The sequence below is a fragment of the Delphinus delphis genome, chromosome 13, assembly GCF_949987515.2.
Source record: "Delphinus delphis chromosome 13, mDelDel1.2, whole genome shotgun sequence".
In the NCBI taxonomy this organism is placed as follows: domain Eukaryota; kingdom Metazoa; phylum Chordata; class Mammalia; order Artiodactyla; family Delphinidae; genus Delphinus; species Delphinus delphis.
In genome coordinates, this window is record NC_082695.1 from 25,323,054 (window position 1) to 25,344,297 (window position 21,244).

Below are 21,244 nucleotides of genomic sequence, written 5' to 3' on the forward strand. Positions count from 1 at the left end.
GGCCCATCTAGAGGTTTGCAGGGGGGCCTGGAACCTCCCCACTTCCTTTGCAGGGCCAAACCCCTCCAACTACAACCCTGGAGCTCCTGAAGTCTGTGGCTATGATGCCCTCATTCTCTAAGCAAGCGTCCTGGATAAAAAACCCTGTCCCCAAACCCAAGACTCAGAAAAAGCCCCTTGGCAAGAGGATCGGTTACTGCAAAACTTGAGAATAGCTTGGCCTTCCTGGGCCCCAGGCTCCCAGTTTAAAGAAGACCTATCCCCCCAGGGCGGAGCCATGTTCTCCACCCCCTCCAGTGGATTGCCCTCCTCCACAAGTCACCCTTGGCCGGATTACTGCAATATCCAAATCTCCCTGCTTCCTCCCTGGCCACCGTCCAGTCCAACCCCCAACAGCAGGCAGAATATTATTCTAAAATGCAAGCTGAGCATTCCGTTCCTGTTCATGGTTTGCAGCTCCTAAGTGTGGCATTTAAGGCCCCTCATGACTGAGTCCTGACCAGGAGAGCTGCTGTTTGGATTTCCCCTCCCGACCAATTCCTCAGGACAGATGCAGGACTTGTGATTTACAATACTTGGTGCCAAAGGGCCACGTCCTGGGTGACTGGCCCAGCAAAGTGATAGCTGGCATGCCTACAGCCAACACCAGTGGACGCCCGATACCTCTGCTGTCTTTCTCTAAGAACTAGAAGGCAAGGGGGCATTTGTTAATTTCACTCTTGACAACCATCAGGGGGAAGCTGATCCATGGGGTCTAGGAAAGGGGGTTGTCTTTCGAATAGAGGCCAAGACCAAGGTCAGGACAGAAGGAAGTTCAAATAAACCACACGTCAGAGTTAGAAGCAGAGGCTCAGGCTGAGCCCAGGTTTATTTCCCAAACTGAAAAGAAGATGCAGTGATTAAAGGAGACAAGGTCTGGGTATGCCATTCTCATCGTGGCTTTTAGGCAGCTGTGGAAGATGAGTGGGGACCTGGCCCAGGGAGCAGAGGGGCAGTGGGACTCTGGCAAGTCACGCCTGCTCTCTGGGTCTGCCTCCCATGGGACATGGAAAGGAAGGTGCTTTGTGAACTGCCAAGGGCAGAGCAGAGGCTTCCCGGCTCACTGGATCATGGACAGCACCCTAGGCATCAACTTCCGCTTAATGGTGGGGTCTGCAGCCTGGGAGTCCTTGGCCTTCAGGATGACCTCATGGGCCTCCTGGAAGAGGACCTCCCCCACTGCCGCCTCCACGCGCTGATGCCACGCAGCCAGCTTGGGTCGGCCTTCAAAGACTCGGCAGCCGGCACCCACAGGCTGTAGGGAGACAGGGGACAGGATGAGACAGGGTGAGGCCAAGTATGGCAGCATCTACTTGGTTTGGAGGCCACAGAACCCCAGAAGGTTTCTACACATAAGCACAGTCCCATGGCCAGGTGAGGCAGTGTGAGCAGGACTTCAGCAGCCACCCAGGACCTCCCCTGCCTAGTCCCCCCAACAACTGCCCACTCACATTCATGAGCTCCGTGATGGCTATCAGGTCAGCCAGAGAGATGTGGGACCCAGCGAGAAAGGCCTTGTTCTGGAGGAACTTGTCCTCAAGCACCTGCAGGGTCACGTCCAACTCTGCCAGCGTGGCTGTCAGCATCTCGGGAGAGACCGGCTCACCCAGGTAAACAGGGAGCATCACCTGGTGGGTGGGCAGGCAAAGTGGGGGGTTAGGACCCAGTCCAGCCTCAGAGGCAGGAAGGCAAGTCTCCCTGCCCTTAGAGCTGCCTCCTGGTTCCATGCATTTTTTTTCCTACAGGGAAATTCCTAAAGGACTCCTTTTCCCGGAACTATTCCTGCTCCCACAATCTGAGCCTGGGGCATCTGACAGAAGGACTCAAACCCCTTTGAGAATGACTCAGAGGGGACCTGAACAATGAGTTTCATACTTTGGGGGGAGGGCCTGGCTTAGGAACAATTATTTTATAACCTCTTTCCCCCAGATTATAAAATCAGTACCTCATACAGTATAATTAGGAGGATGGGCTTTTAAGGTCTCAACTTTGTTGCTTATAAACTATGTGAACTAGAGCAAAACACTCAAACTCTCTGAGCCTCGATTTCCACATCTGTGATATGGGAATAATAGTACAGGGCTCATCTTGTAAGTGGAAAAGTGAGGCCCAGAGAGAGACAGACAGTTGCCTGAGACCACACAGCCAAGAAGAGACTAAGCCAAGCGTGGAACTGACGTCTTCTGACCCAGGGAGCTGCCAGGGACTAGAGAGAAGAGCCAGGAAAGGGTAGCGTTCAGGATTCTGGGAGGAGGGCATTTGGGGTGAAGCCATCAACAGCCTCAGGCTTGCCAGAGCTGTCAGGGAGACACAGTGGATGTGGAGCAGGGGAGGGAGCTTCATGTTCAGTCTGGTGTTTTGTTGGGTAGAGTTGCTTGGGGAGCCTGGGACTCTGGAAAGGTAAACAGGACTAAGATTGTGCACAAGCCCTGGTGGCTTCTGTTTCCTCCCCCAAACAACAAGGTAGACAGGGTCAGTGATCACCCACCAGTGGCCTGGAGGCCAGTGCTGGGCTAATGACATTCCTTTGGCTGCAGACTTTTTTTTTTTAGAAGATGTTGGGGGTAGGAGTTTATTAATTAATTTATTTATTATTTTTGCTGTGTTGGGTCTTCGTTTCTGTGCGAGGGCTTTCTCTAGTTGCAGCAAGCGGGGGCCCCTCTTCATCGCGGTGTGCGGGCCCCTCACTATCGCAGCCTCTCTTATTGCGGAGCACAGGCTCCAGCCGCGCAGGCTCAGTAGTTGTGGCTCACGGGCCTAGTTGCTCCGCGGCATGTGGGATCCTCCCAGACCAGGGTTCGAACCCGTGTCCCCTGCATTAGCAGGCAGATTCTCAACCACTGCGCCACCAGGGCAGCCCCTGGCTGCAGACTTTTTAAAACTATGGATCACTTGCTGACATTTAAAAGTGGAGACATTTCATATAAAAATCCTGAACTTTCCAGCTTCTTTTTAACATAAAGGTGCTGGCCACACAGGGCCAGCATTCCTACCTAGCCACCAGCACAGCATCTAAGGCTGCTGCTGGGGAGAAGCTACTCCTTGGTGGGGGAAGCGGGAGGGTGGGGGGAACAACGGCTCTTAGTTTGCCAAACCCCACATAAGTCCACCTCCCGTGTATTCTCTGCCTCACCCCAGCAGCAGACTGTCTACATTTCCCTTCTGTTCCCATGGGGTGGTTCCAAAGTTCTTAGGGTTTTAAAAAGTGTTTTTATTCCTCTTTAAATATAAAAGACCATAAGAGGGTAATAAATAAATTCTGATTTATTCTTATCAGGAAATGCTATACAGTAGTTAGAAAAAAATACATTAGACCCACCCATAGCACTATGGAAAAATGCAAGTTCCAGAATGATATGAGAGCATTTATATAAAATTGTAAGCACTCAAAGCAAAACTTTATTTTTATGGCTACACATAAATGTAATAATGTAGAAAATTGTGAACTGAAAGGACTTGAACCAGATCCTGGGGAGCAGGGGGCACCTCAGGAAGGTACAAGGGCAACAAAGAGGTCTTCTGACTTTTGTTCTCTGATGTTTCCTTTTTCATATAAAAAAATGATAGAAGACACAATAAAACTCATGACCCAGAATTAGCCATACACTTTCAAAAATGAGGAGTGCTTCTGATGAGGATATGACAGTCACAAAAAAGCCACTGCTCCCACCATAACACTGAAAAGAAAATAACCTTATTTTTCTTTAAAGTCTTCAAAGACTATAGAACTTTAAAAAAAGGAAAATAAAAGAAAGAACGAAAAAAGCCTAAACCTGTTCTGTCCAATATGGAAACCACTGGCAACGAGAGGTTACTGAGCTCTTAAAATATGTCTCGTCTTAGGTGAAATGTGCTGTGCATGTAAAATACACACCAGAAAACAGACACAGATGAATGGAACAGGATAGAGAGCCCAGAAATAAACCCACGCACTTATGGTCAATTACAACAAAGGAGGCAAGAATATACAACAGAGAAAAGACAGTCTCTTCAGTAAGTGATGCAGGGAAAACTGGACAGCTACATGTAAAAGAATGAAATTAGAACATTCTCTAGCACCATACAAAAAGATAAACTCAAAGTAGATTAAAGGGCTTCCCTGGTGGCGCAGTGGTTGAGAGTCCGCCTGCCGATGCAGGGGGCACGGGTTCGTGCCCCGGTCCGGGAAGATCCCACATGCCGCGGAGCGGCTGGGCCTGTGAGCCATGGCCGCTAAGCCTGCGCGTCCGGAGCCTGTGCTCCGCAACGGGAGAGGCCACAACAGTGAGAGGCCCGCGTACCGCAAAAAAAAAAAAAAAAAAAAAAAGGATTAAAGACCTAAACGTAAGACCAGGAACAGTAAAACTCCTAGAGGGAAACATAGGCAGAACCACTGAGGGGCACTTAAGTGTCATTGTTGATGGACACTGGGGTTGCTTCCACAGCTATTGTGAATAATGGCTATTGTGAATATTGCTGCTATGAACATCTCTTCGAGACCCTGCTTTCAATTATTTTGGGTATATACCCAGAAGTGGAAGTGCTGGGTCATGTGGTAATTGTATTTTTAATTATTTTGAGGAATCATCATACTGTTTTCCACAGCAGCTGCACTACTTACCATTCCCATCAACAGTGCACAAGAGTTCTAATTTCTTCTTATTCTCACCAACACTTGTTATTTTGTTCACATATATATATATATACATATATATATACACATATATATATGTAATAGCCATTCCAGTGGGGGTGAAGTGGTATCTCATTATAGTTTTAATTTGCACTTTCCTAATGATTAGTGATACTGAACATATTTTCATGTGTTTATTAGCCAAAATTTTACTATTTTGAGTACACTGGCTTAAGTAAAATATAGTCATTTCAACTGTTTCTTTTTACTTTTTAATGGTGGCTACTAGAAGATTTAAGACTGCATATATCTCACTTTGTACTTTGGTGCAGCACTGGACTAAATGAACTAAATTCCAGAGGGCACGAGCCCTCCCTAGGTAAGCCACATTCATCCCTGGGGTCCAGGCAAGCAGAGGTGTAAGCCTGCCATCAGCATAGGAGTTTTCTGATGAAGCAGCCACATGGGGAACTTAGGGCGGGGCTGAAAAGTAGAGCCATCTTACAGTGGTAGTTGGTGCTTAGATTCCAAATCCCTGCTGGAGGAAAGTGAGCAACCTGATTCCACCCTCCGGATACCTGAAACCAGAGATGAACTGAAACTAACTAATGCCACATGCCAGCCCCATTCCTGACTAGCTGGAAGGGAGGAACCTCCCACCAAGACTGCCTGATAGAGAAAAGTGCAAGCCCTTTCTCGGGTATTTATTATGTATTCAGTCTCTACTCTCCTTTTATACATAATGTGCAGCACATAATGATAAATTATAAGACATACAGAGAAAGAGGAAAATGTGGCCCATAATCAAGAAGGATAAAGAAACAACCAGTAGAGACAGACTCGCAGAGAACCCAGGGGTTGAAATTAGCTGACAAAGACTTTTAAGTAACTATTATAAATATGTTAAAGAATTTAGAAGAAAAGATGGACCAAGTGGGTGAGTGGATGGTGAATTTCAGCAGAGACATGGAAACTCTAAAAAGAACCAAATGGAATTTCTAGAACTGAAAATTACATATCTCGAATAAAGAATGTATTAGATGGGCTTACCAGCAAACAGAAGGAAGGATTAGGAAGTCAAAGTCAGGTCAATACAAGCTATTCAAACTGAAAGGAAGAATAAATGCGATGTTGCCCAAGCCCTTTTGGGCGATGTCCTCACTGCCTCCGCCTGGGGAGGGGCACCTCACCTTATGCCACAGGACCCGGAGGCAGTTTCTCCGCAGGGTTGTGTGCTGCCAGGCCAGGTACTCATCCACACGGGCACAGGCCTGTGTGGTCCTGGGGGTACCAGTGGTCAGGGACCTTATACTTGCGGGTCAGGTAGAGCAGAATGGCCATACTGTGGGGGAGGGGAGGACATGATGGGTGGGGGAAAGTATGGAGCTAGGGGCTTTATACAGAGTCCCTTCCTTAACCTTCCTGACCAGGTGCCAAGGTATTTGCTCGGTTTCCAGACAAGGAAGCCAGGCTCAGAACAGAAATGGGAGTTGCCCAGGGCACACAGCCTTTGGTGGCAGAACTGAAAGTCTGTCTATGGCTAATACCCAAGCTCATCCTATCACCAGGCGAAATCCCACAGCAAGTCCTGCCAAGTGTTCTGAGACAGCTTCTGATGGGAAAACCAGAGAGAGCTTCCTGGAGGAGATGGCATCAAAGCTGAGCCTTAAAGAAGCTCAGTTCTTTCCAGTCTGCATCTACTCTCGTCATCCAACATTCAGCCCCTCCCAGATGGCCTGGTGGTTCAAAAAGGCTTTCCTGTTGTCCCTAAAGCACCAGCTGGAAACGTGGGGCGGGGCGGGGGGGGCGGGCAGTGCTGCAGGATCATGAACCAGCAGGACAGACAACGCTCCCGCAGCTCCCTTCCTGCCCTGGGTTAGGAGGACTGCCTTGGTGTTGGGGCGGGGGTGGACCCGGAAGGGCACTGAATGTGGGAATTTGGGGCCATAGGAAGGCCTTCAGGAACTCGGGATACCCCAGGGGCTGGGCATCCCAGCCAAAGGGGCAGAAAACCTCTGTATCTACCACTGGCCTAGGTTCCCTACTGGGAACCCTGTACCCACACGCAGCTGAACAGCTCACTTGTCTTTTTGCTCTTTTTGCTCCCAACTAATTGTTCAAGGAAGCTCCGAGGAGGGCTACAGGTCCCTGGGAGCCATGCACCTCCCAAAATAGGGGAGAAGAGACAGAGAAATGCAGAGATTGCATGCTGCCCCTGGCAGGTACGCTTGGGAGGTCAACAGTGGGCAGCACAGGACTCAGGACAGTAAGGGCAGCAGGAAGGAAGATGGCGCTGGCAGAAGGTGGGAGGAATTCTTTGGGGGTGCATCCACCTCAAGATTCCAGAGATGAGTTCAAAAGTTCCAGGTTCCCCTTGTTGTGGGAGGCGTGACTTAGGTGATGAAGGGGGCGGAACTGGAAAAAAATTTCACCCTCCCTAAAGAGATTTCTATTTCTTGGGACTGTTGTGATGCAAAACATGCACGTGTCTGGTGGTCTTCCCACGGGCATGGCCCACCCAGGGAAGGGGCAGCCCAGAGATGGAACCACTGGGGCATCAAAACACAAGTTTGGCCAGCGGGCAACCTTGGAGGGGATGAAGCCGCCCTGCCCCGCACCCCTGCCCGGGGACCCATCACCAACAACCACAGGATTGGTACAGATGTTAAAACAGATGAGTTCTTTTCCAACCATCCCTGTGAACTGAAACCGTGGACAGGCAGGAGCCGGGGGTCAAGCCCTGACTCTCTGTAGGATGTTGGGCAAAGGGCCCTTCACCTCGGAGGACTTCAGTTTCCTGTCTATGAAATAGAGAGCTAGGACAAGATGGTTCTAGAGAGGTCTGGTAGCAGCCCCGGCTCCCCAGTTACCTCTCGGTCAAAATGAAGTCCCCGCCCTTCAAGGCAGGCACCTTCTGCCGGGGGTTCACCTGGGCAAAGACATCACTGAGGTGCTGGCCTGCAGAGAGCCCATCGTGGTGGGTGGTGGGAGGAAAACGCCAAGCCCTGCCTGGCTGCGCCCACCCCCCACGCCGCCCCCCTCTCAAGGCCCAGGCCCCAATTTCATGGCTCTTCTCCAGCCCCGGGTTGCTCTCCGGTGTGGAAAGGCTGCTGTGGGAGGAGTGGGAGGCTGTTCTGCCAGCTGGTGCAAAAGACCTTGATACCCCTTGCCAGGTCCTGGTGGGCATAACCTTCCCCCAACAGCACGCCCCCAAAACAGAGCTCAAGAAGCTCCAGCCAGGGTGGGGCCTCTCCTTGCCTGGGCCCTCACAGACACCCAACCCACTGCCTTTCCACCACTACCAGCATCACAAGCGCCCATGCAGGGTGTCCCCAACTGCAGGGGCCGAGAGGCTGGTGCCCTGAGTGGACTGTGATTCCCTACGGTGCCCCTTTCCCTGTGGACTCTAAGGTAGGGTCACCAAACACAGACAAGTGGCCTCTTCCTGGTGTCCACTTACTTGCAACCAACTTCCACAGGCCCCTGAGTGTCCCCTTGCTCACCCTGCCCTGGGCACCGGGGACAGAGCTGGCCCTGTCGTTAGGCTCTGCATTCTTGTCCCACCACAGCTCCCCGGAAAGGTGCAGCCCACTGTCCCCCAGGACCCTGACCTCTGCTCAAGCTCATATGAGTGTTTTCTGCTCCTTCAGATGCAGCCAGAGAGAAGCTTCTGAAGGACACTTAAGCATCACTGCTGCCACGCTCAACAGCCTTCAGTGGTTCCCCATTACCACGGGAGCAGGGGGAAGCTGCTCAAAGCCATAAACTATCCACTACCGCCTCACCCCTCCAGCCTCAGCCCCACTCTCTCTCCTCCCTTTCCCTCCCTTCCGACTGTTCCTTCACCAGGGACCCTCCCCTCCTCTCCTGGTGAAACACACCTCCTACTGCACCCTCTATCTGACAGCCCAGTTTGGACATCCCTTTGTCCCCATGCCCTCTCCCCTACCCCACACTCTGCAGAGGTAACCCCTGGGCAGGACAAGTGGGCAGTCCCCAGAGGAGGCTGGGAAGAGATGGCGATTCAGGCAGAAGGACAGGCTGGCACAAAGGCAGAATGGCAGGCGAGGCCCACCGAGCTGGGGGCCCTGGGTGGAAGGCTCAGCCAGGCAGAGTTGCCCTACTTGCCCCACCAGCAAAAAGGGAGTTCTGCTGTCGCCTACCCCAGCTGCCATGCCAGCTGTGCCCTTGGGACCTTGGGGACCTGTCAGAGAAACAAACCCTCTTGCTCAGAGTGCAGGGCTCGCCAAGCCCCTGCAGTCCCCCTCCTGCTCCCATAACTCCCCGTCGGCTGCCCCCCTTTCCGGTAGGAATAAGAGGCAGAGGACAAGGTAAGTGAAGGCAAAGCAGGAGGAGGAGGAAGGGACAGAGGGGGACCCAGTGCAGCCCAGGCCAGAGCATCAGCAGCTGGGGCCACAAAGGAGAGGCCCACTCTGCCACACCCCCCATGCGGCCCCCCTAAAGCCCCCTCCTCCTTCCCTGGGGCCCCAACCCTATGCCCAGGTGCACCCCCTCTGTTCGCAGTGTCCCTCCTCCTTTCCTCATGCCTCCCCCACTTTTTACTCCGCTTCAGCTGAGCCCCGTGGTCCATTCCATGGGACCAAACAGAGTTTGGGGATCCCCGAATCTCGTATCTCCCTGGTGGCTCACCTGTTCGGTGCTGGCCCCAGGACGGGGGTGACTCGGAGAGGGGTCCCCCTAATTGGTGTTCGGCCTCCTCGTCCCTCACTGACTTCTCGGTCCCCCAGACCCGGGCCTGGCCCACCTTTGCGCAGGTCCACGGAGCGCAGCTCGAAGGGGATGCCGTTCTTCTCGGCGAAGATGTAGACGGCGCGGCAGGGTTGGGACAGCAGGTCCAGGTAGAGCTCCAGGCCCATGGCGGGGGCGGACCAGCCTCGCAAAGCACGGGATACGGAACACAGCAAGCCCAGCGCTGGGTCTGACGAGCGGCAGCGCGGCCCGCCCCCCGGTACCTCCCCATTGGCGCTCTGGCCGCGCACTTGGGTGCAATCGCGGAAGCCCGGCGAGTCTGCGGGCTGGGCGAGGGCTCCGGATGGTCCCCCTCGGGGAGGCAGGTTGGGGGGCTCAGAGGGCCCCCAGGCCCAAGCTCATCTCACTGAGCATAACGTCTTCAAGGCTCATCCTAGTTGTAGCGTGTGTCAGAACTTCCTGTTTTACGGATGAGAAAATTGAGGCCCACAGTTGATTACAGGTCCAGAAAGTCTGACTCCAGCATCTACGCTCTTGGCCACAAGCTGCAGAGATCCTGGCGCCAGCAAGAGGCAAAGCCTCTGGGTTTACGGTCAGCGTGGTGGGCTAACTCACTTCGCCCCGGTGCGCGCCCTGGACTCTGACAGCAGGTCTTCCTGCTCCTGCCAGCCCAGTGCCTCAATCTCGTTCCCTGGGTTTGTTTCTTCCCTCCTCTGGGCCTCTGTTTCCCCACCTTTAAAATGATGGAGCGATCCCACTGAAAGATCCAGCAATCCCACTTCTGGGCATATATCCAAAGAAAATGAAAACAGGATCTGGAAGAGATATCTGTAATCCCATGTTCATTGCAGCATTATTCACAATAGCCAAGATATGGAAACAACCTAAGCGTCTGTTAAGGGGTGAATGGATAAAGACAAATTGGAGAATATACACTGACACATACAGAGGAATCTTTCATCTAGCCTTTAAAAAGAAGGAAATCTTGTCATTTGCAACAACATGGATGAAGCTGGAGGTCATTACGCTAAGTGAAATAAGACAGGCCCAGAAAGACAAATACTGCCTGATCTCACTTATGCTGTGTGGAATCTAAAAAAAGTGGAACTCTAACAAGCAGAGAGTAGATGGTGGTTACCAGGGGCTGGAGGGGGAGGGGGGAAATGGCAACATATTGGTCAAAGGGTATAAAGTTTTGAATACCCCAGATAAATAAGTTATGGAGATCTAATGCACAGCATGGTGACTATAGTTAACAGCACTGCATGGTATACCTGAAATTTGCTGAGTAGTTCTTAATTATTCTCAGCAACAACAAAAAAATGGTAACTGTCTGCTGAAAGGAAAAAAAAAAAAAAGCACAACCTGAGTGTTGTGAGTGAAGTTTGATCCAGGGTCTTGCTGAAAACTACAGCACGAGAGACAGCCTTTTCAAAAATCCAGTTTTTGTTTCATTGATCTTCTCTACTGTTTTTCTCTTCTCTATTTCATTTATCTCCACTGGAATCTTTATTATTTCTTTTCTTCTGATGGTTGTGATTTGAGATCTGTATGCCTTTACAGCTATAAATTTGCTTCACAGCCCTGCTTCTGCTGCATCCCAAAAGTTTGGGTGTGTTTTTGTTTTCATTTGTTCAAAGTACTTTCTAATTTCCCTTGTGATTTCTTCTTTGATCCACTGGTTGTTTAAAAATGGATTGTTTAATTTCCAGATACTTCATCTTCTAGTTTTCCTTCTGTTGTTGATTTCTCATTTCATTCCACTGTGTTCAGAAACACACACTGTGATTTCAATCTGTTTAAATTTCTTGGGATTTATTTTATGGCTTCAAAAAGGGTCTAACCTGGAGAATACTACGTGTGCCCTTGAGAAGAACGTGTATTCCGTGTTGTGGGTGCGGTGCTATGCGTAGTTGGCAGGCCGATTGGTTTAGGGTGTTGCTCAATCATCCATTTCCTTGGGGATCTTCGGTCTCACTATTTTATCCATTAGTGAAAGTAGAGCACTGAAGTCTCAACTCTTATTATTGACAGTTTAATCATGTTTAACCTTTAATTTTCAAATTCTTTTTGGAAGCTGGGGGGACTCGTGACCGCCCCCCAGACCCACCACATCAGATGTGTGTCCCAGGCTCAGCAACCGTGGCGGTTGTTCCAGTTCACTGAAAAACAGTGATTTTCAGCGTCTCCCCTAAGGTAGGAGGCGCCGGGGGCTGAGCTGGCCAGGCCCGCAGGCTGGGCTGCTACTACGTGAACTTCTGCAGCAAATCGCAGATCCTCTCCTTGACCATCGGATCCAGAGTGGAGCAGTCCCATTCCGCCAACTTCACCAGCCGGTCGTGGGCCTCCCAGAAGAGGTCGGAGCCGATGGCCAGCTCCACCCTCATGCGCCACTCGGCCAGCTTGGAGCTGTTGAGGAAGACGTTATGGTTGCCCGCCATGGGCTGTGGAGAGACAGAGAGGTAGGCATGGTCAGCCTGTGGACCAGCCCCACCTGCGTCCCTCCTACAGCTGCAGGGCTCTCCCCATCTGTCCCTGTGGACAGTGAGCTGGCTAACCCCTGAGGCCTGGTCAGGGGTTGCAGGCCATGTAACACATGTGGGTGGGGATGGAAGATCCCTGGGGGCTCTCAGTCGCTGGTCTTGCTCCAAGGCTCCTGAATCCCTCTCTAAGGGACCCCTGGCCCAGGGCTTCCCACTTCTCCAGCGTGAAACCTCCCAGGGGTCCTGCCCTCTTCCAGGGAAACCCCTTGTCCCCAGATGAGGGTGGGAGGAATTCAGTTATTTTTCCCCCCGGTTGAACCTCCCTCTGTGATCAAGCACAGGGGCGGGGACGAGAAAGCCATCAGGCAGCCTAAGAAACATGCACACAAGATGTTTGGGGGGTTGTGAATGAAATTTAAGGGGTGGGGGGGTGAAACTGAGGGGACTGCACCACCTGGGACGGAAAGATTGGAATGTTTTTTTCCCGGTGCTGGTCCACACTGCACACTGACCAGGGCCACTTTGCATACTGGCCAGGGTCTCAACAGCATCCTGCACACCAGCTAGGTCAGAACTGGTCACCCTCCCCTGCACACAGAAACCACATAAATGCCGCCCCACACCCACGTGTGTCCCCCCATGCACAGCGGATGCCCCTCAGACCCAGAGCCAGGGAGCTGCTCTGTACAACTATCTGTCTGGAGCTCTGGAAAAGAGGCACTTTGGCTGGAAGGACACTTTGGAAACCTCTGGACAATTTCCGGAGAGTCCAGCGGGAGGAGGAGGCATCCAGGATCCTGGCCGACTGACCAAGAAACACTGTGTTCTTCTCCTTGTCCCATGCTGGCCCTCCAGCTCCTGCCCCCACAGAGGACTCTTGGTGAAGCATGAATGACCACGATCCTCCCCGATTCAAAACCTGTGTTTCCTGTGGCCCCCGGGTCAAGGCCAGACACCCAGGCGTGGCTCCCACAGTCCCCATATCTCCCCGTTCACCAGCCTTTCTGAAAGTTATGGTCACAGAGGAGTCCCTCCTCTGTCCAGGCTCCATCCCCCCGTCACCCCACCGCACACCTGCATCATCTCCACCAGGGCTACCAAGTCGGCCAGGGAGATGTTGTCCCCGGTGATGAACATCTTCTCCTGCAGAAACTTTTCCTCGAAGAGCTTCAGGTTGTTAGTCACCTCTGCCAGCACCTGCTCCGTCTTCTCAGCTGGAACTTCCTCACCCGTGATCATCGGGATCAGCAGCTGGCCAGGGGAGGGGAGGGGAGGGAGAGGAGGCCATATCTGACCCTCCAGGTCTCAGTACCCTTTTCTGCTAGAGAGGTGGTGGACAGTACCAAGGATGTAAAGTGGTGTCGCCTCTTTTAGCAGTTCTGGTTGGTAGAAGTTGCCTGGGGCCCTTGTTCAGAAGGATTTGAAGTCCCAGCAGGAAAGAATCCTATGATTGATTACTGATATCTGTCACAGGCATAGGATAAGAAGTAGGGACACATGTACTGGTTATTTGTCATCTTCAAATTTGGTAGCCTTTATGGGCCCTTTGACTCTGGGGTGTTTTTTTGGGGGGCGGGAGTGTTTTGCTGCATGGCTTGTGGGATCTCAGTTCCCTGACCAGGGATTTAACCTGGGCCACAGCAGTGACAGTTCCAAGTCCTAACCTCTGGACCACCAGGGAATTCCCAACTGTGATATTTTCTAGTTTGGAATGAAACGTCTTGACTCTTATCCTGGCTCCAGTGATACCAGCCCCTCCTGGGCACCCCTCACCTTGTCTTTCTAAGGCTCTTTCCTACTCAGTGGTTCACACTCCCCACAGCTCTGTAAGGCAGGCAGGAAAGGGAGCTGTGGAAATGAGGCTCAGGGAGGGAGGGACACTTGCTTGAGCCCCCGCTGTGGCCCTGCTCACCTTGATCCAGAGTATCTTGTTCATGGGCAGCTGAAGGGCTGTGTGCTGCCAGGCCATGAACTCGTCCACGCGGGCGCGCGTGTGCAGGTCTGGCGGGTACCAGTGCGAGGGCGCGCTGTACTTGCGGCACAGGTAGAAAAGGATGGCCACACTGCAGAGAGGACAGTCAGGGCGCTCCTCTGGCCTCCCCAACCCTCTACACGAACCATCCAGCGGGCCTGGGCCCAATGTGGGCCCTCCAGCCACAGGTGGGCTCTAGGCACTGACATCCCACCTGGAGGAGGATGAGCCCCAAGGGGCCCGGGAAAGGCAGTCAGTCCGCCCCCATCAGCGAGGGCAGGGAGGGGCCCTGCGGGGCAGGTGGGAGTTGGTGGATGGCATCAGGAAGGGCAGTCCAGACAGGGCACAACACGTAGGGAAACACGGGGTAAGAGGGGGCGCGGGAAATCTGGAGAAAGCAGAACCCATGAGTGACGGGGAGAGGGTGCGGGCTGGGTGGGGAGAGGTCAGGGACAGCCAGAGATGGCCTGCACTGCTCTGTCCATGCCCACTGCCCACTGCCCCCACCGCCACACCTTCCATGTCTCTTGATCCTGCACCTGGAGGTTATGGTCCTCAACGCTTATTCCCTGCCTTCAGCCCTCCCGGCTCCCACACTGAGAGCTCGGATACCAAGCGGGGACCACACACACCAGCACGTTCTCTGACAGCCCCTGCCCCCAGGGTGAATCAGAGCTTACGGTGACCGGAGGAGCCTCACCTCCTGGCAGACAGGGCCCAGCCCACATCACAGTCCCTGGGATGACCCTGGAATTGGCATCTGGCCTTTTGTCTGGCCAGCACTCTTTCCCCCACTTTTCCCGCGGGGACCCGCTCCACCAACAGTGATCCTGGCCCGGGTGACTGGCAGTCATGGGTCCCAGTGCCCTGGCCAGTGAGAGGCCCACAAGTAAGCAGGTGACTCGACTGGGCCCATCCCTGTCCTTCCTGAGAACTTCAGATCACCCACGAAGGAGGGGTTGCTCGTTTTGCGAGGACCAGGTGCTTCAAAGATGAGGCTACAGAGCTGTTGCTGGTGGTGGTAATAGGAGAAAATGCTGAGAGAACCTGGTAGGTGGGCTGGTGGGGGAAAGCATCAGCACCACCATAGCCAGGTCCAGATTCCCCTGGCTTGTCACGTCCCCCAATAAACTCAAACTAGTTGAGCGGAGTTTCTGCCTTGCGTGGCTTGTGTCCTTAGCCCCTCACTCAGTGCCCTAATAGACACCTGTGGGCAGAGGGGCCAGGAGGCTGGAGGGATGGGGGAAGGGTGGGTCTTTGGAGAAGGTCTAAGGGGGATGGTAGTGGATTCACAGCCATTCTAAGGCCCAGGACTGGGAGGTGGGAGGGAAGGACCAGCAGGATGAGAAGGTGGCATAATAAGAAGGCCAAGGGCAGAGGTGGGGGCCCTGCTCTGGAGAGAAAACCAAGGGTGTGGCTGGATAATCACTTGGTAAAGATATTAGGCAGGTGACTTGTGAATCTAAGGGACCATTTCAGCAGAAACACTGACAGCTTGTACTGAAGGAGACAGATGGGATGAAATGAACGAAGGCTGTCAGACACCTCTGTGAAATGGGCAGATGGGACTATTCAACCTTCAAGAAGAGGAAAGAATAACCCAGAGGGAGGCTCAGGGCCCAGTAGGGCTGTCCCGCCACCACAGGCCTGGGGTACTGGTTCTAAAAGGTGGGGCCAACACCCTGATACGCTCAGAGGACAGAGTATGGAGCTAAAGAGAAACAAAAGACCCAAAATGGGGTCACTTGTGCTAAGCCCCACATCAGCAAACCGAGACTCATTACCTTAACCTAACTGCAGTTTCAGCCTCTCCCAGGAATGTGACCTTGAACCACTTAATCTGGAATTACCTGGCCAGCACTAGTGAGGTCATCTGCCTGATAGACCCCTGGCTTCTCCCAAAGAAAGGTGATCTTGACTAAAACAATCCGCTCTTTGCTAGAAACCTCCTTTCCCTGCCTCCTTCTGCCTATAACAAGCCTTTCATTTTGTACAGCTCATCAGAGCTCCTTTCCAGGTGGGATGCTGCTCCGTTCATGAATTGTTGAATCTTTAATTTTACGCAGTTGAATTTTTATTTTTAACAATGCTCAAGCCCTAAAACCGAATGCAATTTGTGCTGCCAGGTTTCAGACTTGCCGGGGATGCACGAGCCTTTTATTCCTTCCTATCCTCTGTTTTGGAATGGTAATGTCTAGCCTATGCCTGTCCCCCCCACTGTACTTTGGAAACAGGATAACTTGTTGTCTGGTTTCACAGGTTCATAGATGGAAGGGAATTTTGCCCCAGCATGAATCAAACCCTGAATCGCACCCATACCTGACTTGGATGATTTAGAGGATGGCATTTTGGACTTAAAGGTGATGCTGGGATGATTATGACTTTTGGAGATGCTGGGATGAGGTGAATGTATTTCACAGATGAGCAGGACATGAATTTGGGGGGCCAGGAAGCAGACGGTTATGAGTTGAATTGTGTCTCGCAAAAAAGACATGTTGAAGTCTTAATACCCAGTACCTTAAAATGTGACCTTATTTGGAAAGAAGGTCTTTACAGAGGTCATCAAGTTAAAATGAGGTCATTGGAGTAGATGCTAATCCAAAATGACTGGTGTCGGGACTCCCCTGGTGGCGCAGTGGTTAAGAATCCGCCTGCCAATGCCGGGGACATGGGTTCGATCCCTGGTGCGGGAAGATCCCACATGCCTCGGAGCAACTGAACCCGTGCGCGACAACTACTAAGTCTGTGCTCTAGAACCTGCGAGCCACAACTACTGAGCCCATGTGCTGCAACTACTGAAGCCTGTGCACCTAGAGCCCATGCTCCGCAACAAGAGAAGCCACCGCAATGAGAAGCCCGTGCACCGCAACAAAGAGTAGCCCCCACTCACCGCAACTAGAGAAAGCCCACATGCAGCAACAAAGATCCATGCAGCTAAAAAACTTTTTTAAAAAGACTGGTGTCCTTATAAAAAGGGGATATTTGGACACAGAGACATGCACAGAGGGAAAGCGATGTGAATAGACACAGGGAGAAGATGGCCATCTTCCAGACAAGGAACACCCTAGGCTACCAGAACCTAGGAGAGACCTGGGACAAATCCTTCCTGGCCCCTTCATGGCGAGCATGGCCCTACCAACACCTTGATTTCGGACTTCTACCCCAGAGCCATGAGACAATACATTTCTGTTGTTCTAAGCCAGCCAGTCGGTGGTACCCTCTTACAGCAGTCATAGAAATGTACCTAGCCCTGGGCCACCCAGACTTCCATGGTCCACTTGGGAGATATACTTTAAGTTATGAGACCACCTGTGAAGCAGGCTGAGAAACAATGAACCCTGAATCTTACCAAACCTTGAGATCCAACTACCAATTTACAGGAAATGAAGGGACAGAAAGCCATGTTACACGGCACCATGAGGATTCAGTCAGCAAAATTTAGACCATCGGAAATTCCACAGGACAAAGGAGGTGGTTTCCTCAACCATGGCAAAAATGCAGAGGTCCAAGGTCCAAGGTGGGGCGTGGAGGGGGCTGGAGATGAAAAGAGACTGAAGAGGTGGATCAATCAGTTGCACTCTTTGCAGCTTATTTGGACCCTGATTCCAAGGCACGAACTGCAAAGAAAATATGTCTGAGATATTCAGAGACTGTCGAATATGAACAGGATATATGAAGAAATACAGGAATTATTGTTAATTTTATTAGGTGTCATCATGGTATTGTGGTGATGCTTTTTTTTTTTAAAGAGACTTTATCTCTTAGAAGGTCATTCCTAAACATTTACAGGTGAAGGAATGGAGTGGCCAGGAGGCAGGGGAACAGAGTGCAGTATAGATGATGCAAAATGGGCCCCTGGGTGGACCACTGTTGGAACTATGGGGTGGGTACGTGGGTCCGTTATACTCCTTCTTCTTTACTATTTACTCTACTTAAGTGTATGTGTGAACTTTTCCAGAGTAAAAAAAAAAAAAAATCAATAGGCACCAGCAGAAGGGCTGCCACTGACTCTCCCAGGAAAAGCAGACACATGGTGGGAGAGCCAGGGAAGACCGTTACCTTTCAGATAAGACAAATTTTCCATCTTTGAGACTGGGCAGCTTCCTCAGGGGGTTGATCTCGATGTACTCCTTGCTGTGGTGGTGACCTGAGAGGTGCAGGAAGGTCTGAGGCTGCTGGGACCCCAGGGAAGAGAGACCCAGGCCTCCCAGAGGCAGAAATGCCTTTCTCTCCATTTTCACAAGAAGGGAAACTGAGTCCCAGAGGAAAACCATGGCTCACCCCAGGTAAGGGGGCAAATCAGCGGCCCAACAGGGACCAGGTCAGGACGCCTGCCCCCATCCCAGGCTCCGTGACCAGGACAACCTTTATGGCTCACAGAAGCTGGAGGCCTCCAGCCCTCACCCCCAACTCTGGGCCTAAAGCCACAGCCTGTGAATCAGCCTGTGATCCCCTAGGGGCCTGGATCCCACCCCTAGACCCCCTGCCCCTCTAAGGGGAGCAGGGCAGGTGCCAGCACAGGAGCCCCAGCCCCAGCACACAGATGGAATCCAAAAGGGAGCCTCCCATAGGCACTCAATCCAAGTGATCCGAACAGAGAACCCTATGTGTGTGGGGGGGGGGGGGGTCGGGGGGGAGTTTTAACTCCTCCTTGGTCAGCTGCCTCCATTGAAAACACTTCAGGGGGCTCTACTTCCACCCCGATAATGTCCAGGGCTCCCGGGTCTCCTCCTCTGTGTTCTGGAGGCTCCAGCCTCTGCAAGCTGAGGTTTTAGAGCTGCTTGGAGTGGTGATGGAGAGTGTGGACACGGACCTCACCCAGGCTTGGGGGTCACCCTGAGCAGGTCTGAACACTTGGAGCGGGGGAACGGGTGTGGATTGAAGTAAATGAGGAATAACCCTGCGCCTCTGCGACCTCTGCCAAACTAATTGGCAGGTGCTGCAGTTGACGAGGTGCTGGGCACCCTTGAGGAGAAGGTGGGGCGCTAGGTGGGGGTCCCTCCGCCCCTCTTCCTCTCATTTCCCCCCAGAAGAGCCTGTTCACAGTGGGGCAGAGTCCGTGGGGACCCGCAAAGGCAGGCGGGGCAGGAGCACCACCAACAATTCCCTTGGGAAGCTTTTCTTCCCCTGTGGACTTTGTGGGGGTCTCCTCTGTCTCTGTCTCCGCTTCTCAGAAATACCCCAACCTTGTGTCCTGCCTTCCTACCCGGGCAGCTGCGGATGCCGACCTTTCAGCAGATCCACAAACTGGAAGTCGAAAGGGATGCTGTTCTTCCTGGCGAAGATGTAGACAGCGCGGCACGATGCAGACAGCAGGTCCAGGTAGAGCTCCAGGCCCATGCTGGGCCCCCGCTGCGGCCGGCAGACACCCAGCCTCAACCAAAATGCAGCCTGTGCCCTGGCCCTGTGCCCACCAGCCCAGGCCCAGGCCCCCGCGTTCTGGAACCTCTTGTTCACTTGGTGTTTTCATGAGGCCGAGAAGCCTGGAATTCTCACAGCAGCAAAGATTCTGAGGAAACCCAGGAACAGGCTGGGGAGAGGCCTGTAGCTTGGGGCCAAGGGGTCAGGGGTGGCTGTGACCTTGCCCTTTCCCTCCCTGGGGGTGTCCGTTTGTACTCCTGGCCCGGGTCTGAGAAGGGCTTCCACGTGGGCACTCCCATGGCCAGGCCTTCATGGCAGAACGTAATCGAAGGGGCGTTGCAGGGTCCAGAGTGAGGATGGGATGAGAACTAACCCAGGAGGGTTCCAGAAGCAGGGAGCGGGGATATCCACAGGTCAATCTAGCCTGAACTGTGGCTAGAAACGGGTGGGGAGAAAGAAACAGGAGCCCAGGGGGCTGTCAGGGCATTGGGGTGACGCCACAGGGGACTCAAGGGGCCACGCAGAGGAGCCCAGAAACCTCCAGCCTGGGTTGGGACCGGCTGTGGCCAGGCCGAGCACCTGGACTCAGCACCTGGCGGCAGAGGAAGGTCACTGTGGGGGCCTGAGTGCTGCTCACTCTGAGCTGCGCGACTTCAGGAGATCCCCTGACCATTTGGAAATGGGGAGAGCCCACTTCCCGGGACAGAAAGAGGCTGGACACGAGTTGGGGGCACACAGTGTTTACTGCAGATGGTAGAGCGCAGGGGCGTGGCAGACCCTCAGCGGAGCCGCTCCTTCACCCTCTGCACAAGCTTCTGGGCCAGCTGGGGGTCCCACTGGGCCTCTTGGGGTTCCCGAGGCTGAAGCACTCACCTGTGGGCCTCCTGGACGAGCTCAAGGCCCAGGGTGGCCTCCACACGGGCTCGCCACACAGCAAGCCAGGACCAGTCTTGGAAGAGGTCGCAGCCGACGGCAGTGGGCTGGGGAGACAGGGCAGCTGGGGCCTGGGCTCAGCCTGCGCCCAGAGCAGCCCCAGAGGACAAGTGGGCAGGAGAACCTCACCTGCATCAGCTCTGTGAATGCCATCAGATCTGTCAGGGAGACCTGCTCAGTGGCCAGGAAGGGTCTGGCCGCCAGGACCTCCTGATCCGGGTGCTGCAAAGCACGCGTCAGCTTCCCCAACAGCTGCTGCAGCTGCACAGCATCCACAGGCTGCCCGGAGAAGTGGGGCAGGAGAGACTGGGCTGGGAAGAGAGGCGACAGCTTATCTTGGGGCCCTCCAAGCCTCTTCAACCTCCTCTTCACCCCTCCCTCAGCAGCCATTTATCAGCGATGCCCTCTGGGGCTCTGCGTTCAGAAGGATTCTGAGGTTTCATTCAGGCTCAGGGGAAAGACAGCTGTGATAGATTAGTGATGGGCAAAAAGTGAGGACAGGGGACAGGCATTCAGAGCCCAGTGCAGCCCCAGGGCTGCCCAGCTCCTGTGACTCTGAAAGGACATGTTCAGACATCTGGGGAGGGGCTCCCCACAAGCCTGGGTCTTCCCCGGTTGCATCCAGGTTGTCCAGGCCTAGGGGGTGGCCTACACCCCCTTCCACTCTGAAGCTCCCAGCTTTAGCCCCAAAGCAGCCCCCTGGTCCAGCTCCCAGCCCTCTGAGCTGGATTCGCTGAAAGGAGGAAGGGGCCCAGCAGTCTGGAAAGATCTTCAAGCCAGGGGCTACCAGCTTTCTGTCTGCCTCCTTCTGCCTCCGCCCAGCAATGAGCCCCAGACCCAGGGCACCTTACCTCTCGGCCACCAGAAAGTCCCCATCCCTGAGGGCAGGCACCTTCTCCAGGGGGTTCACCTTCAGGAATTCAGGTTTCAGGTGCTCCCCTGGGGGGCAGAGAGCAGAGGAGGCTCAGCGCAGGGTCTGGCCCCTGGGCGCCCCTCCGTGGAGCCCACCTAGCTCTGCTCACCCTGTGCCAGCTCCACAGGGTGCATCTCAAAGGGGATGCTGTTCTTCCTGGTGAAAATGTAGATGGCACGGCAAGGGGGTGAGTACAGGTCCAGAAAGAGCTCAAGCACCAT

The 21,244-nt window shown here is 53.4% G+C and overlaps 3 protein-coding genes across 3 annotated transcripts; all 3 read right to left on the minus strand.

The window, feature by feature from the left end:
- Positions 1 to 1,099: 1,099 nt before the first annotated feature.
- On the minus strand, positions 1,100 to 9,528 carry LOC132436541 (glutathione S-transferase theta-1-like). Its single transcript, XM_060029463.2, is given in 6 exon segments — positions 1,100 to 1,294; positions 1,491 to 1,667; positions 5,842 to 5,928; positions 5,930 to 5,993; positions 7,522 to 7,609; positions 9,417 to 9,528. Coding segments are annotated over 6 exon segments (723 nt in total).
- Positions 9,529 to 11,607: 2,079 nt separating this feature from the next.
- Positions 11,608 to 19,156, minus strand: LOC132436425 (glutathione S-transferase theta-4). The gene is made up of 5 exons (XM_060029313.1): positions 19,045 to 19,156; positions 17,876 to 17,963; positions 13,757 to 13,907; positions 12,919 to 13,095; positions 11,608 to 11,805 (listed from the first exon to the last, which is right to left on the minus strand). Exons 1-5 carry the CDS (start codon positions 19,154 to 19,156, stop codon positions 11,608 to 11,610), a joined length of 726 nt encoding a protein of 241 aa, XP_059885296.1.
- Positions 19,157 to 19,762: 606 nt separating this feature from the next.
- Positions 19,763 to 21,244, minus strand: LOC132436426 (glutathione S-transferase theta-2-like). Its single transcript, XM_060029314.1, has 6 exons — positions 21,133 to 21,244; positions 20,962 to 21,049; positions 20,765 to 20,843; positions 20,240 to 20,389; positions 20,051 to 20,157; positions 19,763 to 19,769 (listed from the first exon to the last, which is right to left on the minus strand). Exons 1-6 carry the CDS (start codon positions 21,242 to 21,244, stop codon positions 19,763 to 19,765), a joined length of 543 nt encoding a protein of 180 aa, XP_059885297.1.